The sequence below is a fragment of the Octopus sinensis genome, linkage group LG11, assembly GCF_006345805.1.
Source record: "Octopus sinensis linkage group LG11, ASM634580v1, whole genome shotgun sequence".
Taxonomy (NCBI): Eukaryota; Metazoa; Mollusca; class Cephalopoda; order Octopoda; family Octopodidae; genus Octopus; species Octopus sinensis.
This window is the reverse complement of record NC_043007.1, coordinates 14,257,504-14,273,673: the sequence shown is the minus strand read 5'-3', so window position 1 is coordinate 14,273,673 and position 16,170 is coordinate 14,257,504. Positions and strand designations below refer to the sequence as shown.

The 16,170-nt window shown below is 40.6% G+C and overlaps 1 protein-coding gene across 1 annotated transcript; it reads left to right on the top strand.

The window, feature by feature from the left end:
- The first annotated feature begins 7,883 nt into the window (after positions 1-7,883).
- On the top strand, positions 7,884-10,372 carry LOC115217238 (probable ATP-dependent RNA helicase DDX31). The gene has a single exon (XM_029786880.2). It carries the CDS (start codon positions 7,911-7,913, stop codon positions 9,948-9,950), a length of 2,040 nt encoding a protein of 679 aa, XP_029642740.1. The 5' UTR covers positions 7,884-7,910; the 3' UTR covers positions 9,951-10,372.
- The last annotated feature ends 5,798 nt before the right edge of the window (positions 10,373-16,170 follow it).

The following is a 16,170-nucleotide window of genomic DNA, read 5'->3' as shown; positions in this document are numbered from 1 at the left end:
ATAATAATTGTGTGTGTAAATTATTGTTCACTTCTATTATCAGTTCTAGAATTATTAGATTTACTAGAGTTAAATGCGATTAAATTAAATTAGGTGCAATGGTTAAGGGTTAGATTAAAGATTACTTAAGAAATGTGAACTTGGTATGTTACATAAAAGATTTTTCCAGTAGGACAGTAAAATCCATAAGAATGGGACACAGACATTAATCTTAGATCTAGGTAAGGTGTTTATGTAGGATTTTTACTTGGAAATTTTAAGAAGTTTTATTAAGTACTAGCAGCATAGTCCAGCGTTGCCCGGGTATGTAAGAGCCCCTAGTAGGCAACGACTAATCCCAATCTAGTCCTTTCCCTCTAGGGAACGAAGGCGCATGTGTAGGTTGCAATGTCTTCTCTTCACTCGAATACTTCTGTGTATACGATGTTCCTAGCTGTCCCTTTGGGCGATAAAAAGGTCGAGTTGTGTCCCCTAGACAGAAAATGTGTTGCATATAAAAAGCTTAGATTCTCGACCCCATGTTGAATTTATCGATTTTTTTCAGAACTGGGGGAACTTTTCAAAATTTTCACTGCGTTAGTTTTGAATTATGACAGTGGGCTATGTGTGTGTCAAGTTTCATCAGAATCGGTTGAAAGCTGTGGTCAGGGTGAGGGTACAACCTGACAGACACACAGACAGACAAACTGCCGTTTATATATATAGAGATGAACAATGAATTAATGACTCATTATGCTCACTAATTAAATTGGATCTACAATTGAAGATTTCCAGTGCCTCTATGGAGCTCAAAATGCAGCTCTAACTATCCTTTCTATAAAGAGGAGCACTAACTACAACAGACCACGAAATAAGTAGTATATATTTTTTCCTTTGAGATCCCAGGTGAACTTGGCAACTGAAGTGCAGTTTTCTTTTGTATTTAAAAAAAATGAAAATGGTTTTGTATCTGATCTTGAATTTTGGAACAGTAGCTCTAATGTCATAATGGACATTCTTGCATGTTTTGACTAAGCATTAAGTTATTTCTTAAACATTGGTTGTCTAAGAGTATTTATCATGGTTTGAACAGTTGCACATTCTATTAAGTATGTAACCATAAGAGGCCTTATTCTATTAGTGCTAATATTATTACTAAAACGGGGCGGTAAGCTGGCAGAAACGTAAGCACGCAGGGCAAAATGCTTAGCAGTATTTCGTCTATTTTTATGTTCTGAGTTCAAGTCGACTTTGCCTTTCATCTTTTTGGGGTCAATAAATTAAGTATCAGTTGCATACTGGGGTTGATCTAATCGACTGCCCCCGCCCTCCCCCACAATTTCAGGCCTTGTGTCTAGAGTAGAAAAGAATACTTAAGGCGGCAAGCTGGCAGTAGCATTTGCTTGTCGGGCGAAATGCTTAGCAGTATTTCGTCTTTATGTTCTGAGTTCAAATTCCACCAAGGTCGACTTTGCCTTTCATCTTTTCGGGGTCGATAAATCAACTGCCAGTTGCGTACTGGAATCAATCTAATCGACTGGCCCCCCTCTCCCCAAATATTTTGGGCCTTGTGCCTAGAGTAAAAAAGAGTATTATTACTAAGAGGATATAACATATTATCATCGCCATATTTTGAATCAGATGTGTATTATTTGTTACAGACTGAGGCTAGTCTTTAGAGTCTGAATAGATAAAATATGTTTACTGTATTAGTTTCCAGTGTCTTACTGTTAATAGTTGCTACAATATTCTAGTAAATTAGGTGTAGTGGAATATGACAACTTCATAGGATGTCTATTGAACATCTTTCTATATCTGCTAGAGAAGAGTAAATGTGTGTACAATGTCTTAAGAAAAATTCTCAGGATCTCCATGGTTACTTGAATTCTGAAGCAAGCATTATACCACGTGGTATTTCTATTATGCAATTTACTTCCTATAATTTTGCTTTCATAATTTATATTGGGATAGTTGTTTTTATGTATCGATGCCAGCGCCGCCTCGACTGGCTTCCGTGCCGGTGGCACATAAAATGCACCAATCCGACCGTGGCCAGCCTCGCCTGGCACCTGTGCGGGTGGCACGTAAAAAGCACCCACTACACTCACGGAGTGGTTGGCGTTAGGAAAGGCATCCAGCCGTAGAAACATTGCCAGATAAGACTGGAGCCTGGTGCAGCCTTCTGGCTTCCCAGATCCCCAGTCGAACCGTCCAACCCATGCTGGCATGGAGAACGGACGTTAAATGATGATGATGATGATTCATTTACACACACACAAACAAGTTTTCACGCTGTTTTCATCTTCTGGTTTCGCTTACAAGGCATTGGCCAGCCTAAAGCTATAAAAGAAGATATTCAAGATGCCACCTAGTGGGACTGAACTTGAGACCATCTGATCACAAAGCTAAATTCTTAACCCCAATTTTTACCTGTTTCAGCAAGATAATATGCAGAAATGGTCTAAAATAGATTCCTGTTATGATGTTGTGTTTATTTTATTTAGTCTAGTGAGAAGATGAAGCTCAGAGCTTATGAATTTTGTGCATACACACAGATATGTACATGCTTCTCTGAAGGGTGCAATGATTTTATTGGTATAGATTGATATCTGAAGGTGAAAAAAACAAAAAACAAAAGGAAAAGGAGTGAGGTATGAATTTCAGTGGGTTGCAATTCTGGAAAGTAATGGAAAAATGTTTTTAGTAAAGAATGTGGTAGCTGAGGTACATTGTTGAGGACAACGGCCAGCACGGGCAGGACATGTAATTGGTTTAGAACAGAGGTTCTCAAACATTTTGGGCCACTGCCCCCTCCCCCCACCCCGGCCACATAATACCCTCAGTGGCCCTACCCCTATTTTTATGTATAAATAAATATTTTATATTTTACTAATTTATATATATATAAGAGGTGCAGCAATGTCAAAGGTAGGCTAACTGGGAAGATAGTTTTTGTATGTGGCAGGTGCTCTGGAGCACTGACCTCCGAAAATCTGCAGAAAACAACTTCTGTCACTTTCCGGGGGGAAAAACTAGAAGTAGTTGATAGTTTCCGCTATCTAGGTGACCAAGTCAGTAGTGGGGGTGGGTGCGCTGAAAGTGTAACTGCTAGAATAAGAATAGCCTGGGCAAAGTTTAGGGAGCTCTTACCTCTGCTGGTGACAAAAGGCCTCTCGCTCAGAGTAAAAGGCAGACTGTATGATGCATGTGTACGAACAGCTATGCTACATGGCAGTGAACATGGGCCGTGACTGCTGAGGACATGCGTAAGCTCGTGAGGAACGATGCCAGTATGCTCCGATGGATGTGTAATGTCAGTGTACTTACTCGACAGAGCGTTAGTACCTTGAGAGAAATGTTGTACCTAAGAAGCATCAGTTGTTGTGTGCAAGAGAGACGATTGCGCTGGTATGGTCATGTGGCGAGAATGGATGAAGAGAGGTGTGTGAGAAAGTGCCAATCCCTAGCAGTTGAGGGAACCCGTGGAAGAGGTAGACCCAGGAAAACCTGGGACGAGGTGGTGAAGCACGACCTTCGGACGTTAGGTCTCACCATGGAAATGACTAGAGACCGAGACCTATGGAAGTATGCTGTGCGTGAGAAGACCCGGCAAGACTAGTGAAGCCATAATCCGTGGCCCCTACCTGGGACGTAGTCAGTCCACCTGTGCATACCTTCCTTCTTGTGACACTTGTGAAGACCTGTTGAGGCAAGTGAGAATCGAATCGAATCGTATCAAATCAAATCGAACCAAATCAAAATAGATGAACATCAATGGAATTTGTATCCTTGTGGTACCAGTGCCGGTGGCACATAAGAAAACCATCCGAACGTGACCGTAGCCAGTACCGCAATGACTGGCCTCCGTGCTGAGGGCACGTAACAAACACCATCCGAGCGTGGCCGTCCGCCAGCCTTGTCTAGCACCTGTGTCGGTGACACATAAGAAAACACCATCCGAGCGTGGCCGTCTGCCAGCCTCGTCTGGCACCTGTGTCGGTGGCACATAAAAAACACCATCCGAGCGTGGCCGTCTGCCAGCCTCGTCTGGCACCTGTGTCGGTGGCACATAAAATCACCCACTACACTCTCGGAGTGGTTGGCGTTAGGAAGGGCATCCAGCTGTAGAAACACTGCCACATCTGACTGGCCTGGTGCAGCCTTCGGGCTTCCCAGACCCCAGTTGAACCGTCCAACCCATGCTAGCATGGAAAGCGGACGTTAAACGATGATGATGATGATGATGATGATACTATGAATCATTTGATATTTAATATTATATATAATTTGTATACAATACTATAATATAATAAATTCATAGCGTCCCCCAATCCACTACCTTGCTCCCAATGCCTCCTTTTTCTCTACCGCCCCCAACTGCCCCCTTAGGCACCAGCACCCAACTGGACTGTCTCAATGCCCACTGGAGGTGGGGGGTGGTAGTGCCCACTTTGAGAACCTATGGTTTAGAACAGTGGTTTTCAACCAGGGTTCCGCCAGTACAGTCTAGGGGTTCCGCAAGAAGTTACAAAACTGCTAAAATTGGCAGTAATTTTTAAGTCTCCTGTGCAGATATGTGTGCATAAGACTATTAAATTATTGCACAGGGGTTCCTCGAGCCAGTGGAATGTTTCCTTGGGGTTCCGCTCCAGCAAAAAGTTTGAAAAGCACTGGTTTAGAAGAACATTGGCAACTGAAGCAGAAATAGATGTAGAGTGAGAGGAGGTAGCAAGAGTGAGTACAAGAGAGTACAATACTTCTCAAACTGTTGAATAGTCACCACCCCATAATATATCAGAGTAGCTTTTTACCCCCTCTCCTCTTTTTGTAATGGTGTTGTACAAAATGAAAAAACCCTCGTAGTTTTGCAATCCTGGCAATTTGTCCCTTTTTTTTCATTCTTCAAAGCCCCTACCTCCATTCTTGAGAAACACCAATCTTGTGATTGTCGCATTTAGTGGTTGAACTTTTGCCAATCAACTGAATTACTTTTAGTTATGTAATCAAAGGTATTTGCGTACCTGTGTGTGTCTTCCTTTTACTTTCTGGGTGTTTAGGAAGGGGCAATGTCTTTGGCCCTCATTAGCCCACCATCATCAGATTGACACCATTAATATTTCCCTTGAATCTCTAGTAGGTGTACATTCTGGGAAAGAAGAATTAGGCGTAGTAATTAGTACAGAGGTTAAGAGGTTATGAGACTGGTTATGACAAATGATAAGAGAAGGAGTACCAAGTAGGATAGGATTAGCTCAGTGGAGGTGACCCAGCTAATAGATCAGATAACAAAAATTAATCACCGAAATACCAGAAGACTAAATGAGCTAATGAAGGATCTGACGGAAATTAGCAGCTGAAGCTTTTTCCATTTTTATTAATGTTAAATGATAACACTAACAACTTAGCAAACACTCGTTGATGATAACAAGCATTGCCCGAATATTTAGGCCTTTGTACAGTATGCTACACCCTCAGAGATTTCAATGACTGCACCTATCAAATGAAGGTCAGCTGTGACCACTTTCGAAACACATTGGTCTCTATTTTTATTAACCGAGTCTAGTCTTTCCCTTGGTCTCTAACTTTACTCTTTTTACTTGTTTCAGTCATTTTTACTGTGGCCATGCTGGAGCACCGCCTTTAGTTGATCGAGCAAATCGACCCTAGGACTTACTCTTTGTAAGCCTAGTACTTATTCTATTGGTCTCTTTTGCCAAACTGCTAAGTTACGGGGACATAAACACACCAGCGTCGGTTGTCAAGCGATGTTGGGGGAATAAACACAGACACACACACATAGAGCTTTTGACTCGGTAAACCACCGCCTATTACTTGTCAAGCTTCAAGCATATAGTTTCCATCCGGATATTATACGATGGGTTGGTGCCTTCCTCTCAGATCGCTCCTTCCAAGTCCAAGTTAATGGTTCACGGTCCGACGTCTCCAGTGCGAGCAGTGGCGTGCCTCAAGGTTCAGTGCTTGGGCCCTTGTTGTTCTTAGTCTTCATAAATGACTTGCACGACGACCTCACGCAACACACCCTTCTATTTGCCGACGATATCAAACTGGTCGCTCCTCGCGGTAATATAGAGGATCTTCGTCGATGCCTCCACCAAATTTGGAATTGGTCTAACGATTGGGACCTGTGTCTGAACGTGTCAAAGTGCTGTCATCTGCCTGTCGGCTCTACTCCTGCGACTCAACTTGATTTTGAGCCGGGTCACCTGCTGCTGGAGAGGACCGATCAGGTAAAGGACCTGGGTATCTTGGTGGATTCCTCCTTTTCGCCTTCAGCCCAGTGCGTCCATGCTGCCAACAAAGCACGCGGAATTCTGTTCTTGATTCAACGGTCATTCGGAATGCTCACAGCAGCCATATTTCTACCACTCTATGTCACGCTGGTGAGACCCATATTGGAGTATGGGATTCAAGCCTCTTCTCCTTATCTCCTCAAAGACATACAGCATCTCGAAAGAGTCCAGAAGATGGCTACCCGCATGGTTCATGGTCTCAAAAATTTGTCCTACAAAGAAAGGCTGAGGATGCTCGACCTTTATTCTCTTGAAAAACGCCGCCGCCGTGGTGATCTCATTCTCGCTCACAACATCATAAGCGGAAAGTGTAACCTCTCGAAAGAGCTATTCTTCACTCCTGCTCCTGAGCGTCGGCTGCGGGGTCATTCCGAAAAGCTCTACCTGCGACGATTTCATCACAATCGAAGGAGAGGAGCTTTCTCCGTCCGGGTTGCGGATCCGTAGAACAAGCTGCCAGACGAGATGGTGAAGATGCCGACGACCGCTTTGTTCAAAGCCTCCCTGGACCTCAAGTGGCCTGAACTCTTTACATGAACACCACCCTGTACTTAACTCCATGTCCCCCTACATGGCCTTGCTATTTGCTTTTGAGCCAAATTAACTAACTAACTAACATATATATATATATATATATATATAGGACGGGCTTCTTTCAGTTTCCGTCTACCAAATCCACTCACAAGGCTTTGGTCGGCCCGAGGCTATAGTAGAAGACACTTGCCCAAAGTGCCACGCAGTGGGACTGAACCCGGAACCAAGTGGTTCTTACTTACCAAGCTACTTACCACACAGCCACTCCTAATCATTATCACATTAATGTAATATAATTATAATTACTAATGTCCAAACTATCTACAAAACTAACGAAGCAATACAAATTTTTTATTCCATGGTTGTTATCACATTAATTAGGCTTTCAAAGCATCGATTCTTTCAGGAAACTTGATTGACGTCTCGTCTCGATTAGTTTCTTTATAACGTTCTGAAAAATACATATTTGTTATTAAATTTGAGGAGTTTTGGATCGTTTTCGTCTACCCTTCTCCGACTTTGTAAACACCAATATCTGTAATTTTATTATTTTTCACTTTTATTTCGAATTTATGTTCGAAACATCAATTTTACGTAAATTACACTAGCGTATTTCTGTAAAATGTCGAAAAAAAAATTATGCATTTTAAAGTTATGAGGAGATAAAACCAGGAGGCAGAGAGAATGAACCAAACTTCTTCAAAACAAACAAAAATTAATATCATTGACGTAATCGAAATCTACACTATCGTAAACGTATCTATGCAAAATTTCGTTAAAAAAACGCCTTTTTTCAGAAAGTTACGAAAAAGCAAAGTCGATGGGACACTAAACCATTTCCATCACATTTTAATTTTTTTCCTTTGTCAGTTTATTGCACTGAACACAAAACATTGAAAGTAGCTGTGATATTCATACTTTCTATAAGGTTAATAACATTAATAAAACGAATTAGCCGTAAGCAGGAATCGAACCCAACACACAGATGTAGCCCGCTTGCTCTAGATCCTGCTATGCTACAATTAACCGGAAGTCAATGCCAGCAAGAGGAGACCACTCTAAAATATTGTAACGCACGTGTTCAACATGGCTGACGATGATTTGGTTTTAAATGTTTACGTCTCCAAAAATGATTCTAATAATCAATCAACACCAAGAAGACTTAAAAAGAAGCGGCTTAACGGAAACCAAATCTCATCACCATCCGAATATGATGAACATATCGATTCAAATGAACCTTATGTTTCGAAATCACGGAAACGAAAGGCTGAAAAACAGCCAACACAGCATTCAGAAAAGAAAGCAAGAACTAGTGCTATCCACTTTTCCTCCCTTTTTAATTCCAATCCTGAAATTCCTACAGTAAATCCTGAACCTGTGCAGTCTGTTAAAGAAGAACTGTTTTCGAAAGAATCGTTCGAAAGCCTCTCCTTAAGTCCGTATATATTACAATGTTTACGAAATGATTTTCAATTCAGTCAAATGACAACCGTTCAACAGTTAACTATACCGCCAGTTCTAGATGGGAAAGATGTTTTAGTCAAATCGCACACTGGTACAGGTAAGACTTTATCTTATGCAATTCCAATTGTACAAACACTTCAGGCCAAACAGCCGAAACTGAAACGAAGTGATGGAGTCCATGCTATCGTTATTGTACCCACTAGAGAACTCGCTTTGCAGAGTTTCCAAACTTTCCAGAAACTTGTCAACACTTGTTGCTGGATTGTTCCAACTTGTATTACTGGTGGTGAGAAAAGGAAATCCGAGAAAGCCCGATTACGGAAAGGAGTTACCATCGTGGTGGGTACCCCTGGTCGGTTAACCGATCACTTACTCCATACAGAATGTTTAGTAACGAATCGCGTACAGTATCTTGTCATTGATGAAGCAGATCGCTTACATGATATGGGTTTCGAAAAAGAAGTACAACTTATTATCAGTATTCTTAATAAATCAACACCTGAAAGACAAACTATTTTGCTGTCTGCAACTCTTACTGAAGGTGTTGAGAAATTAGCTGGAATATCTCTCAAGTCCCCTGAAAGAATCGATGCTTCGAAAGAACATAAAGAAAATAATTCTCTTCTCACAAAAGGTGACAGTTTGTTTTCTGTTCCTGAGAAGTTAAATCAGCATTTTATGATTGTCCCTTGTAAACTGCGTTTGGTTTCTCTTATTGGCTTTATTACTTCTAAATGTATAAATTCAAACCAAAAATCCAAAATTATGGTTTTTTTATCAACACAAGATTCAGTTGAATTCCATTTCAAATTATTTTCCGAAATTTTTGAGTTGGAAAGTAAAGATTCAAAAACTTTTGATGACTACATTGGAAAAAAATCGAAAAAGAAGAAAAATTCTTCACTGGTTAAGTTTTACAAACTTCATGGAAACATGTCTCAAGATGATCGTACCAATAATTTTACAAATTATTCATTATCACGTTGTGGTGTTCTGCTGTGTACAGATGTTGCTGCCCGAGGCCTTGATCTGGCACATGTTAGATGGATTGTACAGTATACCTCACCTGGTGAAACTAGAGAATATATACATCGTATTGGCCGGACAGCACGAGCTGGAGCTCAAGGGAATTCACTTCTTTTCCTTATGCCTTCAGAGACGGAATATATTAAAGCATTAAACACTATGAAAATTAATTTAGGGGAAATATATATTAAAAACATATTGGGTGACCTTTTGCAATTATTGGACCTGTTACCAAAAATTCTTGAGAATAGAAGATCAGTATATACTTATGAAGAAGCTGCTTCTTCTTTTCAGATGTATATTGAAAATTTTACATATAATTCTAAGGAAATGCTTGATCTTGCCAAAAAGGCATTTCAGTCTTTTGTACGTTCATACTCGACCTACCCTAAACATCTGAAGCACATTTTTCACTTAAAATACCTCCACATTGGACATTTAGCAAAAAGTTTTGGGCTCAGAGATGCTCCTAGCCAATTAGGAAATAATCCCGTGAACAAGCACTTTAAGTTTAGTAAACATGATCAGAAGAAGTCTAATTTCAAATATAATTCAAAATTGCGGTTTAACAAAGAAACCACACGCAAGAAAAAATCTGTTGATATGTCAGAATTTGCCAGTGGACTTGATTGGTAAAAGGAAATAATTATCAATCATTGAATGACGCCTTTATGCAAGAATTTTCCAGTGGAATGGAAAATTGGCTGTAGAAAATAACTACAAACTGTTGACTGACTTTTTGGTGAGGTTCAACATGTTAAAGACTAAAACGAATGAGGTTCATTAAAGTGCAGAATCATTAACCCAAAGGTAATTTGAGTCTTCCTATCGGTTTTCACCTGTGCCCTGTAAATCACAGCAAATTATTTGTTGGACATGAATTACATTTCCATTCTATGATTATGTGAGTTGCATGAAGGACATTTTGCAGTCAACCATTCAAGGAAATATTACATTTACTGAATCATCCAAACTTTGAAAAGCAGAAGTAAAAATATTTGAAAATTTGTTAAAGAAATTTCAATGCATTGTTACAAAATAAAAAGAATTCATTATTATTTTTTTTCATTCTTCAGATATTTTTTTAATTTTCTTTGATTCAATCAATAATTCTTTACAAGATGACTAATAGTCCCTGATTTGTGGAATGTAGGATACATGCAGATCTTAAGACTGATCAGGCCATCTCATTATTGCCACTACCAAAGCAGCTGAATCAACAAGAATGCTGAAAGAAATAGCAACTAAATATTGCTCATACTACTTCCCTATAATTTTAAAAGACAGGCACCCATGCCGGTGGAATGTAAAAAGTACTATTAGAGCAATGGGCCTCATGGTGACAGCAATAGGTGACCGAGACCTTCGGCGATATACTGTGCCTGTGTAGAGTTGTCAAGCCACTGGTGTCATGTCAATGGCACATAAAATGTACCCACTACACTCTTGGAGTGGTTGGCATTAGGAAGGGCATCCAGCTATAGAAACCATGCCAAATCAGATTGGAACCTGGTGCAGCTTACCAGCCTTCAGTCGAATCGTCCAACCCATGCCAGCATGGAAAGTAGTTGTTGATGGTGATGAGAGTAAACAGAATTTAATTTTGTAAAAAGCACCAACCGATCGTGACCATTGCCAGTCGCCCCTGGCACCTGTGCCGGTGTGACGTAAAAAGCACCCATTACACTCACAGAGTGGTTGGCGTTAGGAAGGGCATCCAGCCGTAGAAACACTGCCAGATCAGACTGGAGCCTGGTGCAGCCTCCTGGCTTCCAAGACCCCAGTCGAACCATCCAACCCATGCTAGCATGGAAAACGGACGTTAAACGATGATGATGATGATGAAACATTATTCCAAAAAGAAACTGGAGGGGTCACCTGGACTACTGTGAGGTCAATACAGATCCAAACAGGTAAGAATTTCAAAGAGAACCACTCTGCACAACTCAAGGAATATGAATGTTATTTAACATTCTGAAGCAGCTCTGGTCAAATAGGCCTATGACTAAAAGCATTCCAACCATGATCTTTCCATCTATTTGTATATTGGGAATGTGATTTGAGAGAAATTTGGATGCTTTTTTTTTAGCAGGTCTTACAACCATATAGACTAAGAAATGTAAAGTTAGGAGCATCTTAGCACAGAAATAACAACAATAACCCCATTAACCCTTTCATTACTGTATTTATTTTGAGATGCTTTGTGTTTCTTTAAATTACTTTAAATATAACAAAGAATTTAGTAAAATAACTTAGTTATCATTCAGCCAGTGTTAGGAACATAAATTGTGGCTAAGATTTGGTGGAAGATTTTAATTCAAAATGTATGAAAATAAAACATTTGTACTCAGAGCCAGAGCCGGTTTCAGCTGGGTTGGTAACAAAAGGGTTAACTCTAAGCACTGATTGGATGTAGACCACCAGGTGTAAGTGTAGTGCTCACCCATCAAGGCCAGTGGTTTCCAATCTTTTTCAGCTTAGTGCCCCCTTTTCATGGAATGGTATTTTACAAACATGTACTCTCTATGTATAGCATAGTTCCTCACTACCAAAACAGGAGATTATTTTAAAGTTAATTCTGCACTCATTTATTATCCATCTGTTCCCACACTTCCTCATCCAGCTCATGCCTCTTTTTAAAATATTGACATGGACTAGTACTCCATATTCTTTTACTTGTTTCAGTCCTATGACTGACGCCATGCTGGAGCACTGCCTTTAGTCGAGCAAATGGACCCCAGGATTTATTCTTTGTAAACCTAGTACTTATTCTATCAGTCTCTTTTGGCGAACTACTAAGTTACGGGGATGTAAACACACCAGCATCTGTTCTCAAGCGATGTTGGGGGGCAAACACAGACACACACACACACACATATATACATATACATATATACAACAGGCTTCTTTCAGTTTCCATCTACCAAATCCACTCACAAGGGTTTGGTTGGCCCGAGGCTATAGTAGAAGACACTTGCCCAAGGTGCCACACAGTGGGACTGAACCCAGAACCATGTGGTTGGTAAGCAAGCTACTTACCACACAGCCACTCTTGTTAATTTTTTTTATGGAAATTACTGAAGAAATTGTGTATTTATGTAATGAAATTATCTTGGACCTTGGCACATTATCTCGTAATCTGTTGTTTTTCTGTTCACTGATTTGTCCAATTCCTATCTTAATCCCAACAAAGGTACTTTTGAAAATGTCTTTAAAATATAAGTATTTTATTAGGTTTAAATATTTCATTTTTAAGAAAAGTTATGGCACCTCAAAACACCTGTACAACCATAGCATTATACTTGGCACTTAAGGTCCCTTTGTTAGCTTACAAGAGAGTACTACTGCCAAGGTTAAGATCTAAGCCATCAGCGCTAGAATAGATGAATACAAACTGGACAGTGGATAAAATGCAACATGTTCAGGCAGTCACATGGCACTTCATAATAAACTCCTACATGTCAGAATGTGGAGTGTACTCTTCAGTCTTGTAGATGTATGGGTATGTCCAGATCAGATTACCTACATGTGTAAACATACTTGACCAGACCTTCACTACAACATCCTCACTATCCAACTAAGACCATTACAAACAATTCCTGCTGTTTTCCATGTGGCATTACTCATCATCATTTTAACTCCAGGTAATCCATGAGCGCAATTCAGTCACTGATATTTTCACTGACCTAAAGTTTGTTTATCACTTCTTAGCATTGATACTACTGTGTATCATCATCATCATCGTTTAACGTCCGTTTTCCATGCTAGCATGGGTTGGACGGTTTGACCGGGGTCTGGGAAGCCAGGTGGCTGTACCAGGCTCCAGTCTGATCTGGCAGTGTTTCTACAGCTGGATGCCCTTCCTAATGCCAACCACTATGTGAGTGTAGTGGGTGCTTTTTACGTGCCACTGGCACAGGTGCCAGGCGAGGCTGGCAGCATCCACAATTGGTTGGTGCTTTTTACGTGCCACCGGCACAGGTATCACAACTACAATTTCCATTTGATTTTCTGATGTTGATGTACTTGACTCAATAGGTCTCCTCAAGCACAGCAGGTCGCCCACACACACACACACATATATATACACGTATGTGTGTGTGTATATATACATGCACACACTTGGCTTCTTTCAGTCTCCACCTACCAAATCTACTCACAAAGTTTTGGTTGGCCTAGAATTGTTGAAAGTACTTGCCCAAGTTGGGACTAAACCTGAAACCACATGATGACAAAATGAATATACTCTATCATCAGTTGATATCTCTCCTTTTTTAGGGATTTCTTGGACAATACAATGTTATTCCACCTTCACAATTCCCGTTATCCACAAACAGGAAGGCTTCTAGGTGATTTACTCAACTGCTAAGAAAAAAAAAGGCCAAAGTTTCCCTCAAATCATGCTTGCCAGTTCTAAAAAAGAACATATTGGATAATGTAGTCCTAGCACCGCCTCGACTGGCTTCCATGCCAGTGGCACATAAAAAGCACCAACCGATCATGGCTGTTGCCAATGCCAGTGCCGCCTTGACTGGCTTCTGTGCCAGTGGAACGTAAAAAGCACCAATCCGATCGTGGCCACTGCCACCCTCGCCTGGCACGTAAAAAGCACCCACTACACTCATGGAGTGGTTGGCGTTAGGAAGGGCATCCAGCTGTAGAAACTGCCAGATCAGACTGGAGCCTGGTGCAGCCTCCTGGCTCCCCAGACCCCAGTCGAACCGTCCAACCCATGCTAGCACCAATCCGATCGTGGCCGCTGCCAGCATCGCCTGGCACGTAAAAAGCACCCACTACACTCATGGAGTGGTTGGCGTTAGGAAGGGCATCCAGCTGTAGAAACACTGCCGGATCAGTCTGGGGCCTGGTATAGAGAACATCTTTAACCACAGAAAGCAATTTTGTACTATTTAAAAAAAAATTATTTTCAGTATTCTTTCATTGTAATTATAGACAGTGGTCTCTAAAAATCATTCAAATTCACTCTCTCCCAGTTTGGTAAACTCCTGGATATTGTATCATTAGCCAGGACCTGGATTATACTAGGATACTAATAAGGTACCTGCCTGGATTCCAAGTCCCTATTCCTTTATGTATTATATACTCTTTACTCTTTTACTTGTTTCAGTCATTTGACTGCGGCCATGCTGGAGCATCACCTTTAGCCGAACCAAATCGACTCCAAGACTTATTCTTTGTAAGCCTAGTACTTATTCTATCGGTCTTTTTTGCCGAATCGCTGTCCCCCTTTCTCTAGTTCCTTTTGTGTTGATCTCCGCCAAGAGTTCTTAGGCCTACCTTTCTTTCTATATCCATCTGGATTCCACTGTAAAACACTCGTCGCTACATTTGGGGTTTCCTTTCTAATTGTGCTACCAATCCGCTTCCACATTTTTCTTAAATATTTGCTCCCAAATCGAAGCTTGACTTGTTCTTTGCCATAGCTCCATATTGCTTGTGTTCGGGCCATCTAATTTTAAGTATACTAAGCAAGCATCTGTTGATGAATGATTGTATTTGCTTATTTGACTTAACTGTTGTTCGCCATGTCTCATCCCATACAATAAATACCGCTTTTACATTAGTGTTAAAAATTCTTATTTTGTTCTTTATTGAAATTACACTTGCACTCTATACTTACTTTAACAGGTGAAAATCAAACAGGAAGGGAGATAATCAAAATAAATAAATCTAAATTGAGATGCTATTAAGGAAAAGACAATCCAGTTTTTTGCTCACCTTAGAAATTTGTGTTTCTTTTTTCAGTCAAATCAGATCCCTAAGGATGCTTATTAAGAGAAAATTGTAAATGAATTTTATATTTAATGAACTGAACAAAGTCAAAATCTAAATTAGTATGAATTGAACTTTACTGAATGGAAAATCTAATAAAGGATATTCCTTTTGATTAGGAAGGACGGAAAAAGTGGGAATTGGTATCTGAGTGAATGCAGGGCGGCGTGCTGGCAGAAACGTTAGCACACTGGATGGAATGCTTAGCAGTATTTCGTCTGCCGCTACGTTCTGAGTTCAAATTCCACCGAGATCGACTTTGCCTTTCATCTTTTCGGGGTCGATTAAATAAGTATCAGTTATGACCTGGGGTCAATATAATCGACTTAATCCGTTTGTCTGTCCTCTCTGTGGGTAGTAAAGAAATAGGTATCTGAGTGAATGTATGCAGCTAATTGAGAAGTGCAGAGGTCATCGTAAAAGTGATACAAGAGGTAACTCTTTGACGAGCTGGTAGATGCAGCATATGATTGAATTATTGCCAATAAGCGATCGGGTGTCTTAGGCTGTGTTATGTGCAGCTGATGGCCACAGGTATGTAAGCGGTACTTCAGGACATGTCTTGGGTCTTGTAGAAGGACGGCAACTGATCAGAGATAAAATATTGTGATTTGCAGGGAATATGAACAGCCAGGTGAATAGGGGCAAAAAAGTAAAAATGTTGTGGCGGTGTTGTAAGTAGCTTACTTACCAACAACATGGTTCCGGGTTCAGTCCCACTGCGTGGCACCTTGGGCAAGTGTCTTTTATAGCCTCGGGCCCACCAAAACCTTGTGAGTGGATTTGGTAGATGGAAACTGAAAGAAGCCCGTCGTATATATGTATGTGTATATGTCTGTGTCTGTGTTTGTCTCCCAACATCGCTTGACAACCGATGCTGGTGTGTTTACGTCCTCATAACTTAGCAGTTCGGCAAAAGAGACTGATAGAATAAGTACTAGGCTTACAAAGAATAAGTCCTGGAGTCAATTTGCTTGACTAATGGCGGTGCTCCAACATGGTCACTGTCAAATGACTGAAACAAGTAAAAGTGTATAATAAGGGCTCTGGTTTACTGATTTGA

Coding starts and splice junctions, on each gene's coding strand:
- LOC115217238 (XM_029786880.2), top strand. CDS start 7,911: ATGGCTGACGATGATTTGGTTTTAAATGTTTACGTCTCCAAAAATGAT.